This window comes from Leucoraja erinacea, chromosome 23 (genome assembly GCF_028641065.1).
Source record: "Leucoraja erinacea ecotype New England chromosome 23, Leri_hhj_1, whole genome shotgun sequence".
In the NCBI taxonomy this organism is placed as follows: Eukaryota; Metazoa; Chordata; class Chondrichthyes; order Rajiformes; family Rajidae; genus Leucoraja; species Leucoraja erinaceus.
Window position 1 is genome coordinate 31,634,487 of NC_073399.1, and position 14,033 is coordinate 31,648,519.

The 14,033-nt window shown below is 44.3% G+C and overlaps 1 protein-coding gene across 1 annotated transcript; it reads left to right on the top strand.

Annotated features, from left to right (window-relative positions):
* Positions 1-12,141: 12,141 nt before the first annotated feature.
* rasd4 (rasd family member 4) lies at positions 12,142-13,663 on the top strand. The gene has a single exon (XM_055654229.1). It carries the CDS (start codon positions 12,263-12,265, stop codon positions 13,064-13,066), a length of 804 nt encoding a protein of 267 aa, XP_055510204.1. The 5' UTR covers positions 12,142-12,262; the 3' UTR covers positions 13,067-13,663.
* Positions 13,664-14,033: the final 370 nt, after the last annotated feature.

Below are 14,033 nucleotides of genomic sequence, written 5' to 3' on the forward strand. Positions count from 1 at the left end.
AGGGAGTTAGATGTGGCCCTTGTGGCTAAGGGGATCAGAGGGTATGGAGAGAAGGCAAGTACGGGATACTGAGTTGGATGATCAGGCATGATCATATTGAATGGCGGTGCAGGCTCGAAGGGCCGAATGGCCTACTCCTGCACCTAATTTCTATGTTTCTACGTTTCTATGTTTCTATGTTATACAATGATAATCCCTTACTCGGTTATAGCAGGCGATTGGCTATAACGGAGACATTCCACTCCCTAAGATCCATTATAACAAGGGTTTCAGATACGATGCCTGACCCACTAAGTGACTCCGGAACATTGGATCTTGTTTTGTAACGCTGCGTCTGCTATTCCTTGTGTCTACATTCATGCGCTACTTTATTCTGTCTGGGGATGGATTCCAGTCTTTACTTTAGTGTTTAGATTTGGACATACAGTGCAGAAACAGGCCCTTCAGCCCACCGAGTCTGTGCTAAGCAGTGATCACCCCATACACTAGCACCGTCTTACACACCAGCACAATGCACAATTTTTGTTTACCGAAGGCAATTAACCTTCAAACCTGCAGGGCTTTGGAGTGTGGGTAGAAACCGGAGCACCTGGCGAAAACCCACTCAGTCACAGGGAGAACATACAAACTTCGTACAGACAGCACCCCTAGTGAGCATCGAACTCGGGTCTCTGGCGCTGTAAGACAGCACCGTCCTAGTCCTTGGCTATACACTGTGGCTCAGATCTCGATTTAACAAGTTGATACTGTAATTGTTACCGGTGGCAACATGCATGCATCTGGCTTTATTAAAGTTACATGTAGTCTACATATTATTGGCGAGCAAAGAATCCATTTTGTGGTGCAAGTTACACAGAAAAGCTGGAGAAACTCAGCGGGTGCAGCAGCATCTATGGAGCGAAGGAAATAGGCAACGTTTCGGGCCGAAACCCTTCTTCAGACTGATCGGGGGTGGGGGTGGGTGGGGACAAGAAAGGGAAAAAGGAGGAGTAGCCAGAAGGCTGGAGGGTGGGAGGAGACAGCAGGGGAGCTGAGGAAGGGGAGGAGACAGCAAGGACTAACAGAATTGGGAGAATTCGATGTTCATGCCCCGGGGGTGCAGACTCCCCAAACGGAATATGAGGTGCTGTTCCTCCAATTTCCGGTGCTGCTCGCTGTGGCCATGGAGGAGACCCAGGACAGAGAGGTCGGAGGCGGAGTGGGAGGGGGAGTTGAAGTGCTGAGCCACCGGGAGGTCAGCTTGGTTATTGCGGACCGAGCGGAGGTGTTCGGCGAAACGATCGCCCAACCTCCGCTTGGTCTCACCGATATAGATCTGCTGACATCTAGAGCAGCGGACGCAATAGATGAGGTTGGAAGAGATGCAGGTAAACCTCTGTCGCACCTGGAACGATTGCTTGGGTCCTTGAACGGAGTCGAGGGGGGAGGTAAAGGGACAAGTGTTGCATCTCTTGCGGTTGCAAGGGAAAGTGCCCGGGGAGGGGGTGGACCGAGAGGGAAGGGAAGAATTGACAAGGGAGTTATGGAGGGAGCGGTCTTTGCGGAAGGCAGATATGGGGGGAGATGGGAAGATGTGGCGAGTAGTGGGGTCACGTTGGAGGTGGCGAAACTGACGGAGGATTATTTTTTGTATGTGACGGCTGGTGCAAGTTGTTTGCTTGTGGACCTCCAGGAGATAACAAAGTCCTCTCTGTGACATGCGGAGGAGGTGTCATCTGCTGCACCATATGTTGGCACTGGCCACTGAATGAGGCTCTTGTGTTTCAGTAGTGGGTGTATTTTCACTGAAGCCGGAAGAGCTGATATGATTCATTTGGAGATTACAAAATAATACACTTTGATAAGATTGAATAAAAGTCTATTATCTCTGCTTAGGGAGTTAGTGACAATGCGTCACCAGTTTAAAATAGTTACTGGGAGAGAGCGTTGAGGAAAACCTCCCTACAACAAGAAATCAGAGGCAAAGGCAAAGGACAAATGTTCACCAAGAGAAAAGAGATTTAGTTTAGAGGTACAATGCAGGAACAGGCCCTTCAGCCCACCGAGGCCACACCCATCAGCGATCCCCATACAATAGCACTCTCCTACACACGAGGAACAATATACAATTTTTACCGAAGCCAAGTTCACCTACAAACGTGAACGTCTTTAAAATGTGGGAGGAAACTCGAATAGCCGGAGAAAACCCACCAGGTCACAGGGAGAATGCACAAACTTCCTACAGGCAAGCACATGAAGTCAGAATCAAACCCGGGTCTCTGGCACTGTAAGGCAGAAGCTCTACCATGGCATCACTGTGCCGTGTATATTTAAAGGCAAGGAGGAGAAATGATCAGGCCAGCGATGGCAGATTTGCATTATTCTAACAAAGGCCCAAGCGAATAAAACAGGTTGAATTATTTCCTCTAGGGCTTTAAATGGTTCAACCCCGCCCATTCTCCATTCCCTGAGGGAGTCGAGCACATGTCTATTGCTACAATTGAAGATAGATGTGTAGATTGTATGTGTATGTGACAAATAAACTTGACTTGACTTGACTTGACTTGACTTGACTTGAGATTGTCTGAAGAAATGGAGAATAGATTAGAAATTCAAAAATAGACATTGGGTTCCGGGGTAACACAGCAGGTCAGGCAGCATCCCTGGAGAACATGAATAGGTGACGTTTTGGGTTGGGACCCAATCCTAAACGTCGCCTGTCCATGTTCTCCAGCGATGCCACCTGACCCCCCTGAACTTTGTGCCTTTTTTTGGTAAACTAGCATCTTCAGTTCCTTCTGTCTAGAGTTAGATATATGCCTTTTATTACAATTATAAGGACTGAACACTATTCATTGTTAACACAGCAATCAAAACATTGGACATCAATCAGTCTGATGAAGGGTCTCGACCTGAAACTTCACCCATTCTTTCTCTCCAGACATGCTACATGTCCTGCTGAGTTACTCCAGCATTTTGTGTGTACATTGGACAACAACTTCGGGATTATGTTAACATTGAATTAATTTAAATTTAATTAAGAATAATTGACATACATAGGTGTAGAACAAATAAAGTCACAGTTATATAGCACAGGAACGGACTCTTAGGCCCATCACGTCCAAGATAAGTTCATAAGTACTTGGAGCGCAATAAGACCATTTGGCCCATCAAGTCTACTCCGCTATTCAATCATGGCTGATCTATCTTTCCCTCTCAACCCCATTCTCTTGTCTTCACACCATAACCCCTGACACCATTACTAATCAATAATTTGTCAATCTTCGCCTTAATAATATCTCCTTAAGATGACCCATCGACGCTGGTCCCACGCCCGCTTTTGGCCCATATCTCTCTAACCTTTCCCATCCATGTACCTGTTATAGCTCCTGCTTTAACCACCTCCTCTGGCAGATTGTTCCATACGCCCACCACTCCTGGAGAGAAAATGTTGATATCAGTTAATTCTTCCCATTAAAAATGTTCTAGGATTTTAAAAAATAACTTTTATAATAACATTTTTGGCCAACCATTTCCAGTGTCAATCTCTTTCATCACTTCTACATTACGAGCCATTGAAACTGTGAAGTAATCCCAGCCAACGGGACTTCTGCGTTCTTCATTCTGGGACTAGCTGCCTTTCTCCATTGGATTTATGGATGGAGATGGAAATGGAATGAATTAGAGGTCAAATGGAAGGAGAAAGAAGAATAAAGATTGGAATAAGCGAGATGAGAATTTAGAAATGAATACTAAGGAATCATAAGGCACGCTAAGGAATACTTGGACGAGAGGTCATAGCTTTAGAATGAAAGTATATACCTTTAGATAGGAGATGAGGAGGAATGTCTTTAGTCAGAAGGTGGTAAATCTGTGGAATTCATTGGTACAGAAGGCTGTGGAGGCCGTCAATGGACATTTTTTGAGGTGATTGATTGGTTCTTGATTTTTGTAAGGGTGTGAAGGGTTATGGGGAGAAGGCAGGAGAATGGGGTTGAGAGGGAAAGATAGATCAGCCATGATTGAATGGCGGAGCAGACAATGGGCCAAATGGCATAATTCTGCTCTTGCAACTTATGAACATAAACTAAATGCATACATTGAAGTTTCAGTTTTTGAAAGTTCCAGACACAATTCGCTTTCTATCGGAAAGGGATTTCAGATTCCAATTTCTTTCTTTCATAGACACAGCAAATCAAATGCAAGGCATTGTAACCAGGACCAAACCAGTTAGCTGGCATCAAAGAAACATTCTAAGTGTCTCATATTTTATATTCCAATCAGAATAATTGCAGGATTAGCTACCATGACACTCACTGGCAGAGTAACAAAACTATTTGTTTTGTAATCTATTTTACTAAAACTGTAAAATCTATTTGAAAACCACGTCAGACATAAATGCAACAGATTGGCACGAAGACTACAAAGCACGGTGAGAGGGTGATGGTTACTGTAACCAAGGCAACTATTATACAAAGGAAAAGGACAACAAATATTGTACCAGAGTGCTACCTGTACCATGAACAATATTAGAGAATTTAATGAGGGTCACATTTGCTAAATAATTTTGTATCTAAATATTGAGGATTGTTTCAAAGTCACTGCATCTACTTAAATTATAATTTTAGATAAAGAGCTTCTCTAGGTATAAAATAATTCATCTCCTACACACTGCTGTGCATTAGGGTGGTGGCACAGTGGCTCAGCAGTAGAGTTGTTGCCTTACAGCGCCAGAGGCCCGGGTTTGACCATGCTGTATGTACGGAATTTGTACGTTCTCCCCGTGACCCCATGGGGTTTCTCCCAGTGTTCAAGTTTCCACTAACATTAAAAGGAATTCAAATGTATAGGTTAATTGGCTTTGGTAAAATTGTAAATTGTTCCTGGTGTGTAGGATAGTATTAGTATCATTGGTCGGCACAGACATGGTACAGACACAGTATATGGACGGGAAAGGAATGGCGGGTTATGGTCTGAGTGCAGGTAGATGGGACTAGGGGAAAATAAGTGTTCGGCACAGACTTGAAGGGCCGAGATGGCCTGTTTCCGTGCTGTAATTGTTATATGGTTATATGGTTATATATGGTGGGCCACAGGGCCTGTTTCCATGCTGTATCTCTAAACTAAACTAATGTTTCTTTATACTGTGATAAAGTCAATTAATTGTACCATTCATTGTCATTATAGAATAAATCCTGTATTTTAACACCATTGTCAACATTACTTTAAAGAAGGAAACATCGAAGTGGCTTTCGAATAGTGAATAATGTTGGGTTTACTATTTTCGAGCTACAAATGTATCGTTTATAACCATTACTGTGTGACAGATTTTTGATTCCAAACACTATTGTAAAATAATTACAGTGTTTACTGAGTGATATATTTACATTAATCAACAGAAATAAAACCACAATAGTCTTCAATCTGATCATGCTAGTTCAATTAATTATTATTATCATTTCATAACATACTTTATCATACATGATATAGAAAACATGATGACGTTTAGAAGACAATAGATGAGTCTCGTAGGTTAAATGTCACCTGAATTGATCTTTACATTTTAATCATGTTACACACTTGTGTTGTAATATTTTTATGTGATCAAGTCAAGTCAAGTCAAGTCAAGTCAAGTCAAGTCAAGTTTATTTGTCACATACACATACGAGATGTGCAGTGAAATGAAAGTGGCAATGCTCGCGGACTTTTGTGCAAAAGACAAACAACAAAACAACCAAACAAATTATAAACACAATCATAACATAGATATTCTTTTACATAATAAATAATAGAAGGAAAAAACGTTCAGTAAAGTTAGTCCCTGGTGAGATGGGCGTTTACAGTCCGAATTGCCTCTGGGAAGAAACTCCTTCTCAACCTCTCCGTTCTCACTGCATGGCAACGGAGGCGTTTGCCTGACTGTAGCGGCTGGAACAGTCCGTTGCAGGGGTGGAAGAGGTCTCTCATGGATAGGATCCTAACTTTCTTAGAACGATAGAGTCATAAAGCAGTACAGCAGCAGGCCCTTCGGCCCATCTTCTCCTGGCGACCACATTTCCATTTTGGGCAAGTCCCATTTGCCTGCATTTGGCTTGCATCCTTCTCAACTCTTCCTGTGCATATATCTGTCCAAATGACATTTAAAAATCATAATTGAATCTGTATCTATACCTTCACTGGAAGCTCATTCCAGATACAGAATTCTCTTCTTTACATGTGCAGGAAGGAACTGCAAATGCTGGTTTATGCCGAAGATAGACACATAGTTCTGGGGTAACTCAGCAGATCAGTCAGCATCTCTGGAGAAAAACTTCGATGATGGACGGTGACAGCATCTCTGGTGACGTTTTGGGCCAGAACCCTTCTGCACCTTTCCCCCGCAGCTCCGGGCCTCACTCACCCAGAACTGCTATGGACCCCAAATTTCCTTAATTCTATGGCAGACCCAAACTTTCAATAAGTTATTCCTCGTCTACCTCGAAACTACTAAGGATCACAAGTTTGCCCACCTCCCTCTGCCGACACTCCTCCACTTGGTTACTATTAAAGTCATAGTCATACTGTGTGGAAACAGGCCCTTCAGCCCAACGTGTCCACACCGACCAACATGTCCCATCTACACGAGTCCCACAAGCCTGTGTTTGGCCCATATCCCTTTAAACCTGTCCTATCCATCTTCTTTATACGTTGGACAAACTTGAAACCTGGATGCAGAGAACAAAAACAATTGGGTCGCAAATCCTTTGAGTCTTTGGTCTTTGTATTAGAGTTATGACAAGGATCCCAATGAAGAAAGTGGTATGCTTACATTCCAGGGAGCCATGTGTATTGCAGGTACATACAGTTGAGGTGGGATAGAATCCAGCAGCAAATATCCATCTCACTTCCTACTTCGATGATGGACGGTGACACGTTAGGCAGAGGTCTAGCAAGCTCCTCACCCAGTCAAATTCTTATCAAGGAGCACAAATCAAGCCTAGAGAAGGTGAGTGAGCTGAGTGGCCTGACACAGTGGCACAACAGGACCTGGGTTCAATCCTGACCACGAGTGCTGTCTATACAGAGTTTGTACCTTCTCACTGTGACCACGTGGGTTTTCTCTGGGTGCTCTGGTTTCCTCCCGCACTCCAAAGAAGTACAGGTTTGTAGGTTAATTGGCATCTGTAAGTTGTAAAATTGTCCCAAGTGTGTGCAGTTTAGTGTATGGGGTGAACGCTGTCGGCGTGGACTCAGTGGGCCGAAGCGCCTGTTGCTGTGTTTGCTAAAGTCTGAAGAGTGGTAATATTTTGTGGAGACACACATGTTAATCCTGGCTAAATTGGACCAGCTAGGACTTCTCAATGGGGTTAAGTTTCAGAGTTGCTGGGAGATTTGGGCAAATTGGAATTACTCTCTGCAGAGCTGGGACAGGCTGCAAAGAGGTGCCAGGGTGTCTGGAGTTAAGATACAAAGAATGGGAAGCCCTGCAAACCCTGTCTACCTGGTGCAAAATGCATAGATAGGATTGGATGGCTGCAAACCAGACATACACCTTGTAAATAGTTGTAAATAATGTTGCAGAGTCTGACTTTGCTAAGTGTTGATTGAATGAGGTGTTGAGCCTTGTCTGAGTATTCTGTTAATCAGGGCAAATGTTTCTAAGTTGACTTCATCTCGAAGTCCTTTGTGAATACAATGTATTGAACTGTTGTATCATTGGGTTAGGGGAATGCCTGTTATGTATGGGGTTAATCAATATCTGTAATTGGGTGATTAAGAGACCACCATGTGGTTCGGCCTTCGAAGTCCCGGGACATATAAAAGTCCATGACCACGAGGCTCAGCGTCGATCTTCTGGAAGAGCGCTCAGGCTCATGTACCGTTCTGGAGTGCCTCTGTCTGCGTGAGGCCGAGAGGGCTTGAACAGGCAGACACGAGGATCGAACCCGCGGTGGAATAGGTACAGTGTGTGATCTGTGACGCGCTTTTGGTAAAATAAAATGTAGTTGATTCAAGTGTTTGATTCAATGTTTTTACTGAAACTACACTGGGGGGAAGCTTAGAAACGAGCAATTATCAGAGATTGCAGAAGGTGGAATCTTGAGTGAAACACAAAGTGCTGGAGGAACTCAACGGGTCAGACAGCATCTATGGAGGGAAATGGACAGGCAACGTTTCAGGTTGGGATCCTTCTTCAAACTGGTTGAAGTAAGGAGAGATTAGACTTAAATAGAAACATGCGATGATATAAAGCCTGGTAAGTGATAAAAGTTATCGTGTTGAGCTTGTGAGAACATTATTGGGTCTGGAATCCTTCTTGCTGTGGTTTTGAAAAGGTGGTGGTGTTATGTGAAAGAAAAAGAGACCACCACTCCCACTCTCCAACACCCACCCACTCCACCGATTCTCACCGCCTTGGGGTACCAAATCTAACTGCGGTATTCCAACCATGAACACAGTTCAGACAAGGCGGTTTATTACCGGCCAGAACTAAACTTGCCAGTTGTATAATCTTCCCACCAGATAATATAAATGTCAGTCTTCATTAGGTTCAGCACTCACACATCAGCACACAGCATTTTTTTAAATTAATAAAATGTGTTTAATACTGCCAAAGTCAGTGTTTTTTCCCATTGCCTTTTGCCTTTAAGATGTTACCATATTTTTACTGCAAAGCCTATCTTCTAAACCCTGCACAATGCAGTCACACGGCCCCTTGTTATAGAAGTAAATGTGTTGGATGATGGAATAAGGCCTCAATCAAACAGTCTGTTTGCCCTGGATCATCAAACCTTCTTAGGTTTTACTGAAACTCACTTTATCAATGCAAGTAAAGCATATTCCATCACATGCCCTGTAGATGGTGAAAGGTTTCAGAGAGACAAAGGTTAGATCACACACTACAGATCATCAGCATTATCCAAGAAATGGTGATGAGGAGAGTGGATCATAGTAAAAAATCACAACATCTCTGCATCTTAACTGTGGCTGAAGAAATAAAATACTTTATTAATGTTTTGCTTGTCCAATATTTGTGATTTTATTGCATGATTCAAGCACTCCTTACACATTATGGTTTGAGCTGATAAATGGTAGGTAGCATTTGTGCCCCTGACAATGATAACCTAAAACAGAAGAAAACTTGATCCCTCGTCTCAGTAATATTATCATCACGTGATCCTGGGGAGTCACCAATGGCCAGAAAGTCAACTGGTTGAGTTTTAGGATTAGGTTTATCGTTGTCACATGTTCTGAGGTACAGTGAAAAGCTTTGTTTTGCATGCTATCCAGTCATACAATGCATAAGTTTAATCAAGTCAAACTCAAGTACAATACGTGGAGCAAATCCAGGGTGCAGAATATAGTTCTCTGCATTGTAGTGCATCAGTTGCATGGACAAAGTCCAACATCTGCAAGAGGGTAGAGGTGAAGAGGTGTTACTCAACAACGTACCTCGGTGACTGCCAATCACTACCCCCCCCCACCCCCGGACACTTATTATTATTTATTCAAATCGTTTGCTATGTCGCTCTTCAAGGGAGATGCTAAATGCATTTCGTTGTCTCTGTACTGTACACTGACAATGACAATTAAAATTGAATCTGAATCTCAATCTGAATCTGAATCTGAATCAGACAGCCCCTTAGCTAATGAAGCTTGATAACAGATAGGGAGAAGCTGTTCCAGTGTTTGGTGGAGCCTGCTTCAAGCTTCTATATCTTCTGCCCGATAGGATTGTGGAGAAGGGGCAAAGACCGGGATAGGACATGTCATTACTATTGAGCTGGTCTGAGGCTGAGTATTCAGTGGATAGCCCAACCTTTGGGTCCCTAGATCTTTTCACCATCTGCAAGGCATGTGGAAATTGTACTGGAACATCCTCCACTTGTATTGATAAATGGAGCTTCAGTAGAAGCCAAGAAGGTTGGGGTCGTCCAGGACAAATGGCCACTGGAAGTGGTGGTTTCCTCTTCTGTGTTTGACCTGATGCCTTGAGGTTTGGAGCCCATGTACCTCCTACCTTGCCTGTATGCTGCCCCCCTGTGGTGGGTCTGTACTGCTGATGGGACGGGATGTAACCAGGAATTTCAATGGTAAAACCTGAACCTATCTGTAATGATAATAAAGTCATACTGTTCACTTTGAACATTATAAGGAACAGCTCACTCAATTCAGTCATTAGGTCCCTGATGTTTGTGATGAGGATTGTGTAAGAGTGATTGGGCTGTGAGCAACTTTCTCATGTCTGAATTTGGGACTAAGTCAGTTACATGATTCCTCTAATGTTATTAGTTTCATTGTGTTTACTTTTTAGAGATACAGCATGGAAACAGGCCATCTGGCACACCGAGTCCATGCCAACTATCGATCACCCATTTAAACTAGTTCTCGGTTATCCCACCTTCTCATCCACTTCCTACGCACTAGGGTAAATACACAGAGGCGGGATGTGGGAGGGAAATGGAGCACCTGGAGGAAACCCGCGTGGTCACGATGATAATGTACAAAGTCCACACAGACAGCACCTGTGGTCACGATCAAACCTAGGTCTCTGGTGCTCTAGATCTCTATTCTTGCTCTGTTACCACATAGCCATGATTCTCGAATCTCACACAAGTCCCCTTTTCATGGATGGACCACGTTTTATTTCGTATAGTATTCTTGGGCAATTTGTAATTATTCAATTAAATAATTTTCACATTATAACCATGGATAATTTATTAATGATGTGCAACACTGTAAAATTCTCATTGTAAAGAAGAGGTTGATTAAATGAAAAAAACACCTATTTCCTTCGCTCCATAGATGCCGCTGCACCCGCTGGGTTTCTCCAGCTCTTTTGTGAATCTTTGATTAAATGAAGTTGGTTTATAAAGACTTTGCCTAAAGTTGGCTTTTACTCTCTCAACTAAATATGATAGCAAGGAGATCTGAACAAAATATTCAAAGTGTCAAAACGATGCAGTATTGTAAAACCAGTGGGGACGTCAAGACACTCGTGTAATAGTTTCGTTTTGTTTTTGTCACGTATACCAGTGTACAGTGAAAAGCTTTTTGTTGCATGCTATCCAGTCAGTGAAAAGACTACAGTGTATACATGATTATAATTGAGCTGTCCAGAGTAGAGCATAGATAGAGAGAGAAACACTGCTGTAAGAGTAGGGGTTACAAAGATTGGAGCGATTGTAATAAATGTTTGTAGATCTGCTTCTGGGACCAGCACGCACAGAGTCGCCTGGCTTGGGCGGGATCTTGGAAACATTGGAGCCAAGCCTTTAAGGAATGAAATGGAATGGTAGCAATCTGACCACCGAGTCATTTATTTGAAACTTTATATTTTTTGTTAGTAAGGATCTCAAATCATGCGCAGTAATTCAGATACGTGGAGCTGAGCGACAGGTCACACTGTGACTGGATGGAGGAAGAGCGTGGGTGAGGTGTAGAAGATCATACACTTACTTTTACGTCAAATGAAGCTTTATATTCCCCAGCATGATCTACTGTGGCCAAATCAAACAGACAACACTGCTGAGGCAGATGCTGGAATCCTGAGCAAAACACAAAGTGCTGGAGGAACTCAGGGGGTCTGGGTCAGGCAACATCTGTGGAGAGAAATGGACAGATAATTCCAAGTTGGGATCTGGAGTAGGGAGAAGAAAGCTGGATAAGAGAGGTGGGTTTGGGACAAAGCTTGGCAAGCGATAGGTGGATACAGGTGAGTGGAGGGGGGTATGATTGGCAGACGGGGGGGTTAAGTGACAGCACCGTTGACTTTGTTTCATACACCCTCTGGAACCAACTTGGGTTTGAGAAACAGACACAAGGAACTGCAAACTGCAGATACTGGAATCTTGAGCAAAGCATGAGGTGCTGGAGGAACTCAGTGGACCAGACATTTTTTTTGTGGAGGGGAAGGGCAGGTGACCTTTTTGGTTCTGAAACATCGCTTGATCATTCCCTCCTCCACATAGGCTGCCTGGCCCCCTGTAGTCTGCTTGGGTATGGACAGGTACGTGGATGGGAAAGGTTTAGAGGGATATGAGACACGTGAGGGTAGATGGAGCATCTTGGTCAATATGGACAATTGGGTCAAAGGACCCGTTTCAGTGTTGCATGGTCTGAAGTGCATGACGACTGTATCTTTCAATTGATTGCTGCCTTGATAGTAAGCCGCGGCTTTAGGAGGTAACTCTGTGTGCGGGCAAACACGTGAGTCTGCGTGTTGTAGAGACTCTGCTCGCCAGATCTCGGTGCATTTGGCCGCAGATTAGCCTGGGACACCCTGATTGGAGCGCGGCGGGCAATGGGCAGAGCTCCCATCCCTGATAAAGGCGGAGCAGATGAAGCTGGGAGCTGCAGGCGAGTGATACCGGACAGCAGCGCTGCTTCCAATCCCACAGAGGCTGCAACTCATCTCGGCGGCTGGCAGGCAGGCAGGAAGAAGTTAGTACCTGTTGGTGAAATTTGCAACGACTCGGTGATGTCTCTGACTGTGAAGGAGAGGAGCCAAGTCCGCCTGGCCTTCCTCGGAGCAGCCGGGGTCGGGAAGACTTCGTTGATACGGAGGTTTTTACACGATACCTTCGAGTCCAAGTACAAGCGGACGGTGGACGAGCTTCACAGCAAAGAGTACCAAGTGGGAGCACTGAAGATCAAGGTGGAGATCATGGACACGAGTGGTAGCTACTCGTTCCCCGCCATGAGGAAGCTCTCCATCCAGACCAGCGATGCGTTCGCCCTGGTCTATGCCGTGGACGATGCTGAGTCTTTCCAAGCCGTGCGGAGCCTGAGGGAGGAGATCATAGACATCAAGGAAGACAAGTTCACCCCTATCGTGGTGATCGGCAACAAGGCGGACAACCTGAGCGAGAGGCAGGTGTCCAACGAGGAGATGGTGTCACTGGTGGAGTTGGATTGGAACAGCCGCTACATGGAATCCTCGGCCAAGGACAATGACAATGTGCTGGAGGTTTTCCGGCAACTCCTGCAACAAGCCAACCTGCCCAGCCGCCTGAGCCCCGCGTTGAGAAGGAGACGGGAGACTTTCCCCACCGCCAGCAGCTCCAGACATCCCATGAACAAAACCAACAGTTGTCTCATCTCCTGAACCTCGGGCTCGGGATGAACGCTCCTTCCATTGACTCGATCAAACCACGAAGGCTGGCTAGCGCGAAAACACGGCGGCTGGAGAGAAGTTTATTGTCACATGTAAGAACACTTGATGGGTGTGAGATTCTGGTTTACAAACGAAAGTCAGAGAGTGCTGGAGTAACTCAGCGGGTCAGACAACATCTCCGGAGAACCTGCCCATGTCCTCCAAGGATATTGCCAGACCCGCTGAGTTACTTCAGCACTTAATGTCTTAGATATATGTGAGAATGTTACTTCAAAATAAGTTCAGCTAAAAAAATCGTCTATACTTTATTGAGCTGACATTTGATTTTAATGAAGATGATGTGTATTTATTACGGGGACAACTTTAGGGTAAATTCCTAAGCTAATAATGATAGTTCTGGACCTGTAGCGCACAAGACCAGGGAGCTTTATTTACAGTTCAAATTCCTGCTTTGTTAACTTTAAACATTTGTTTGCACTTCCTGTTATCCAATTTGATTGTTACATTGTTACCGAGTATCAATATTCTTTTGTATTTATTTTATAAATAAAGACCATGCCCCGAACAGTTTGTTTGGGTTCTTGATGTAATTTGCATGGTTGCTGTTTTTTACCGATGGAGTTTTGAAATATTTTCTCAGCAATCATTCGGCCGCACGCTTCGAATCAGTGATATTAGTGGCAGGGTACCCACTAATATGTCGTAGTATTTTGGGGTTGAAAAAAAGATCTTGCGGCTGAAAGATATGGCGGACGGAGGCAAAGGGGAATTGAAGCAGAGATGGTGATGATTCAATAGTTGGGGGTTAAATCTGTTGCAGACCACTACACCAGTGAAGGTGGGTTCTAACACTAATCTAGCCTCGGCCCTGTGGACTTTAACATCTTGGAGCCCGGTTTAAACATCGCGGTCCCTGGTCAGTCGGGGCTCCAAGCCGTGGTGAGTTCCATCACCCCGA

Coding starts and splice junctions, on each gene's coding strand:
- rasd4 (XM_055654229.1), top strand. CDS start 12,263: ATGGGCAGAGCTCCCATCCCTGATAAAGGCGGAGCAGATGAAGCTGGG.